A 6,000-nucleotide genomic window follows, 5' to 3' on the forward strand; every position below is an offset into this window, starting at 1 on the left:
TTACGCTCGGACATGTCAGCATTGCACGACCACCAGAAAGGCCAGAGCCGGAGCAAGTTGCTTAATGAGGGGAGTTGGGGAGCAGGGCGGGGTGCTTGGGGTGAGTGTGAGGGATCGCAGGGGGGGCCAGGGAAGACTCAGGGAGTGCAGCGGGGGAGCTCGGGGGAGAGGCTTGGGGAGAAGGTGGGGGCAGGCAATCCCTGGGAAGGATGGATGTGGGGAGGGGGTGCGGGTGCTGAAGGGAAGGGAAAGGCTGAGTGAGGAGGAGGGAAGAGTTGCTGAAAGCAACGAGGAAGTGGGCTGTGACCTTTGCCACTACCCCCGCCAGTGGCCAGTCCCAGGAGGTAACAGGTCCCCCCCTCCCCCCCACCAGCCAGTCCCCCCAAAGTGTCAGCCTTGGCTCTGCAATCGGCTTCAGAGTCAGAAGGTGGAGGGTTCAAGCCCCCGCTCCAGAGACCTGAGGAGAAAATCCAGGCCGACACACGCTAGGAATGGGCCAGAAATGTGATGTCCACATTCCTGGAAAGTATATCAGCTTTAAAAAAAAAAATCTGGTAAAAGAATACCCGTCTTTGCAACCAAGAGGTTTGATGCGGAAAGAAATGTAAAAGCGTCTGCATGGCCGGAGGGCGATTTTAAGCCTGCTCTCCAGCTGAGGGGGAGTTAGATAAGTATATGAAGTACTTATCTAACTCTCTGGAAGTTCCCCTCCAAGTCACTCACCATCCTGACTGGGAAATATATCGCCGTTCCTTCACTGTCGCTGGGTCAAAACCCTGGAACTCCCTCCCTAACAGCACTGTGGGTGTACCTACACCACATGGACTGCAGCGGTTCAAGAAGGCAGCTCACCACCACCTTCTCAAGGGGCAACTAGGGATGGGCAATAAATGCTGGGACCAGCCAGCGAGGCCCACATCCCATGAATGAATAAAAATAAAACTCGAGGCGGGCAGGATTGAAGGATACACTCATGAGGTGAGATGATTTCAATGCGCAGTAAGATTGGGGCAAGGCATAGAACTAACACAGCACCCGTTCCCATCAAGTTTGCACAGGCAGGTTCGATTAAAGTGCCCTTCCCGCACCCGTTAAAAAAAAATATCACACAGAATATCAACAGTTTACTTCTAAATCTGAACTTCTCCTTTGAAAACTGACAGCCAAGGCAGTGAGGGGGAGCAAGCAGTTGGCGGGGTGTGGGAGTGGGGGGCAGAGATACGGGATTTAACCAGTCAGCAGCCAGCGCTAACTGTCCCCCCGGCACTTACCTTCAGCATTAGATGGACGGTGCATCGGTCAGAAGCGATGGCCAAGGCACAGCCGGGTGGGCACTCTTCATGCACCAGGGCGGTCACCGACTTGGAGGAGGACAGGGTCTGGATGTAGGAGGAGAACAGGCTCACCAGGGCAGCTGTACTCTCGTCCGAGCACGTCAGGTAACCTGCGGACGAAGGTGAGAGGTCGAGGTCAAACAGCCGTGGATCTCGGGAAGACAGGGAATTTAACGGGAACGGCTAAAGGAAGGAGCAGCAGCATTGAGGCTGAACCTGTCCCAGCTTCAGGATGTCACAAAGTAAAACCGCTCCACATGGAGCGTTTTATCAACTGTTGGAACGTGAGCAATGCAGCAGCCAATTTGTGCACAGCAAGATCCCACCAACAGCAACGACAGTCACTCATGAATACAATAGGGAATTCAGGAGAAACCTCTCTGCTCAGGGAGTGGTTCAAATGCAGAACCCGCCACCACAGGGAGTGACTGAGGCGATTAATACGGGTGCAGTTAAAGGGGGCAAGAGTGATTTGTTTTTTTCTTTATTCTTTCATGGGGTGTGGGTGTAGCTGGCAAGGTCAGCATTTGTTACCCGCTCCTAATTGCCCTTGAACTGACTTGTCTTACATTTCAGAGGGCAGTTAAGATTCAACCACATTGCCAGGAGAATGTACCAGGGAACTATTGTCCCCCATGCTTTGGTTTGGGGTATAGTTGACCGGGATCGGAGTCAATGCATGGGAAGTCCTTACTGCTGACCGGAGAGCCTGGAGACAAGCAGTCAGGAAAGACGTGGGAAAAGCAGAGGACAAAAGATGGTGGTAAAGAGAGCCCGCCAGAAGGACAAAACATCAGACCGCCTCAGGCGAGCGCCATTCATCCTTGGAGCTGAAGGAGGGACTGTCACTCATGTATCGGCCTCTACAGCCGCAGCTGATAATATCTGATCCAGAAGCAACATAAAGCACTTGTAAAGAGAGACTGCTGGGACATAAGGGCAGCTGCTGGGAGGCAGACATGTGTAATGCTGCATTCTGTAAATAAAGTCATCATCAAGAAAAGTGTAAGTGTCTATTTTCATATTTCACCAACGGGCTGGGAGTTGAATTAACATGGACAACGTTCTCTATCACGCGCTCGCAGGGGTGAAACAGCACAGAAGTAAGTCGACTCACAATCTGCTTTGGTCTTGGTGAGATTATAGTCAGCTCGCAAGGAGCGGATGGCACGAATGATAGACATGACAAACTCCACATTACGGTCAAGTTCCTCGTCCCTCCAAGAGTACTGCAGGTAAAGAGACAGCAAAATAAAATGCTGCAAAGCTGACTAGATTCAGGAATCTTGAGCTCAGCTACTGATAATCCATTTATTGCCCACTTTGAGCTCTTGTTCATAACAGCCCCATCCCCAATCTCCACTGGTCAGTGCATGGGCAACCCTCACCCCCATCTCTATTGGTCAGTGAATGGACAACCCTCACCCCCATCTCTATTGGTCAGTGCATGGACAACCCTCACTCCCATCTCTATTGGTCAGTGAACAGGAGCGCCCCCTCCCCCAACCCCGTCTCCATTGGTCAGTGAATACGAGACCGCCTCTCCCTCCTCCATCTCTACCGGTCAGTAAAGGGAGACCCACTCCCCCAATCTCCACTGGTCAGTGAATGGGAGCACCCCTCCCCCACCCCTGTTGTCATGAAGCTATTAATGTATATAATATTATTGGAAAACATTTTTCTTTTAAAATAGAGGTTTAGTCTTTTGATGTGTCTTAATTGGATTAAAGCCAGCTAGTCTGGAGGTTTTGAAGAGTACTAGTTTTTAGAAATAAAGAGGGAAACGAGGGGGAGAGGGAAGCGGGGGGAGAGAGACAGGGTGAGGGAGGGAGAGAGACAGAGTGAGGGAGGGAGAGAGGCAGAGTGAGGGAGGGAGAGAGGCAGAGTGAGGGAGGGAGAGAGGCAGAGTGAGGGAGGGAGAGAGGCAGAGTGAGGGAGGGAGAGAGGCAGAGTGAGGGAGGGAGAGAGGCAGAGTGAGGGAGGGAGAGAGGCAGAGTGAGGGAGGGAGAGAGGCAGAGTGAGGGAGGGAGAGAGGCAGAGTGAGGGAGGGAGAGAGGCAGAGTGAGGGAGGGAGAGAGACAGGGTGAGGGAGGGAGTCAGGGTGAGGGAGGGAGAGAGACAGGGTGAGGGAGGGAGAGAGACAGGGTGAGGGAGGGAGAGAGACAGAGTGAGGGAGGGAGAGAGACAGGGTGAGGGAGGGAGAGAGACAGAGTGAGGGAGGGAGAGAGACAGAGTGAGGGAGGGAGAGAGACAGAGTGAGGGAGGGAGAGAGACAGAGTGAGGGAGGGAGAGAGACAGAGTGAGGGAGGGAGAGAGACAGAGTGAGGGAGGGAGAGAGACAGAGTGAGGGAGGGAGAGAGACAGAGTGAGGGAGGAAGAGAGACAGAGTGAGGGAGGAAGAGAGACAGAGTGAGGGAGGGAGAGAGACAGAGTGAGGGAGGGAGAGAGACAGAGTGAGGGAGGGAGAGAGACAGAGTGAGGGAGGGAGAGAGACAGAGTGAGGGAGGGAGAGAGACAGAGTGAGGGAGGGAGAGAGGCAGAGTGAGGGAAGGAGAGAGGCAGAGTGAGGGAGGGAGAGAGACAGAGTGAGGGAGGGAGAGAGACAGAGTGAGGGAGGGAGAGAGACAGAGTGAGGGAGGGAGAGAGACAGAGTGAGGGAGGGAGAGAGACAGAGTGAGGGAGGGAGAGAGACAGAGTGAGGGAGGGAGAGAGACAGAGTGAGGGAGGGAGAGAGACAGAGTGAGGGAGGGAGAGAGACAGAGTGAGGGAGGGAGAGAGACAGGGTGAGGGAGGGAGAGAGACAGAGTGAGGGAGGGAGAGAGACAGGGTAAGAGAGAAAAAAAATAGACACAGTGAGACAGAGAGAGGTGGGGCGAGCGGGGGAGGCACAGAGTGAGGGAGAGGCGGAGGGGAAGAGAAATGGAGGGAGAGACACAGAGTGAGAGAGAAAAAGACAGAAACAGCGAGACAGAGGCGCGAGTGAGAGAGGCAGTGCGAGCGAGCAGGCGAGAGAGGCAGTGTGAATGGGCAAATGCGAGCGACAGAGACAAAGCGAGCGAGCGAGAGAGCAATCGAGAGTGAGTGAGCGGGTGAGACAGCGAGAGAGTGAGCGAGCACGAGAGGGCAAATGCGAGCGACAGAGACAAAGCGAGCGAGCGAGAGAGCAATCGAGAGCGAGCGAGTGGGCGATGGAGCAAGTGAGTGGGCAAGAGAGCAGGCGAGAGAGTGTGAAAGAGAGCGGGAGCGAGCAAGGGACGGACAGAACGAGAGACGAAGCGAGTGAGAGGCGGAGCGAGCGAGAGACAAAGTGGGAAGGAGAGACAGACAGAGGGAGAGGGGGACAGGGAGACTGACCAAGAGAGAGGGACAGAGAAAGAGGGACAGAGCAAGGGAGAGAGAGAAAGCAAGAGTGGGAGACAAAGAAAGGGAGACAGAGAGCGAGCGGGAGACCGAGACCAAGGGGAGACCGAGAGAGAGAAAAACAGAAAGAGGGATTGGGGCAGAGAGAGAGAGAGAAAGATACAGAGAGGGGCAGAGACAGACAGACACATACCTCTTCACATTCAGGATAAGGGGTCACAGTGATACTGGGGGGGTCCTGATTTGATCGCCGTGGTAACCTCTGGTAGAGCTCCTCTGTAACAAAGGGCATGAACGGGCTGAGGAGGCGAAGGGCCACATCCAGGCAGGTGTACAGAACGTTCCGGGCGACGCGCGCTGCATTCTCATCCGTGCCGGCAAATACGGGCTTCAAACATTCCTGAAGCGGGAGGAAAGACAAGAAAAAATTGACCCACCTCCCACTCACGCGTCCAGTACAAGTGGCGATCGATCGAGAGGCTTTTCCAGCTTTTTCCATTGCCAATAGGAACTTCATTTATATAGCGCCTTTAAAACATCCCAAGGTGCTTCATGGGAATGATTATCAATTTGACACTGAGTGACATGGTAGTTATTGGGATGGGCGACAAAATGTTTGGTCAAGGATTCCATTTTGAGGTGCGTCTGAAAGCAAGGAAGAGAATACCAGACAGGTGGAGAGGTTTAGGGAGGGAATTCCAGAACCTGGGACCCAGGCAGCTGAAGGCACGGCTGTCGATGGTGGAGAGGTTTTAAATCAGGGACGTTCGAGAAGCCAGAAGTAGACAAGCGCAGAGGTCCCGGGGAGGTTGTGGGGCTGGAGGAGGTTGCGAAGAGATCGGGGAATTTGCACCCCAAAGCTAACTTGAGAGAAGTCGTATCGGTTAGAAAACGCACAAGCCAATCAGCGTCTGAAAGGCAGCTACAGGTTCAAGTACAGGTGAGGGCCCTGTGCTGCCAATTGCCTCATCTTTCAGCTCTTAACTCTGCAGGTTTCCAGGTTTGATTTAATGAAAAATGAAACAGGAGTTTCAGTGTTTCCCTGTCCTCGATCTTGTCGGAGAGATAAGATTATAGGATAACATGCTGGAATTGCCACACTTTAGTGAAGGATGTGAGGGGTCCTTGAGAGGGTGTGGAGGAGATTCACCAGAATGGTTCCAGGGTTGAGGGGGGGGGGTTTTCATTGCAGGGTTAGGTTGAAGAAGCTGGGGCTGATCTTCTTGATAAGAGATTTGAGGGCGGCGCACAAGATTAGGACAGGTTTAGATAGGGTAGATAAAGACAATCTGTTCCCATTCACTGA

At 53.4% G+C, this 6,000-nt stretch overlaps 1 protein-coding gene across 1 annotated transcript in view; it reads right to left on the bottom strand.

Moving 5' to 3' along the window:
* Positions 1-6,000, bottom strand: part of vars1 (valyl-tRNA synthetase 1) — an 87,780-nt gene that overhangs the window by 5,299 nt on the left and 76,481 nt on the right. Inside the window, exons 28-29 of the mRNA XM_078566444.1 lie at positions 2,452-2,563; positions 1,272-1,444 (exon numbers count right to left, since the gene is read on the bottom strand). Coding sequence (XP_078422570.1) covers positions 1,272-1,444; positions 2,452-2,563 — 285 coding nt within the window. The remainder of the gene's footprint in view (positions 1-1,271; positions 1,445-2,451; positions 2,564-6,000) is intronic.

The sequence above is a fragment of the Cetorhinus maximus genome, chromosome 21 (genome assembly GCF_964194155.1).
Source record: "Cetorhinus maximus chromosome 21, sCetMax3.hap1.1, whole genome shotgun sequence".
NCBI classification, from domain to species: domain Eukaryota; kingdom Metazoa; phylum Chordata; class Chondrichthyes; order Lamniformes; family Cetorhinidae; genus Cetorhinus; species Cetorhinus maximus.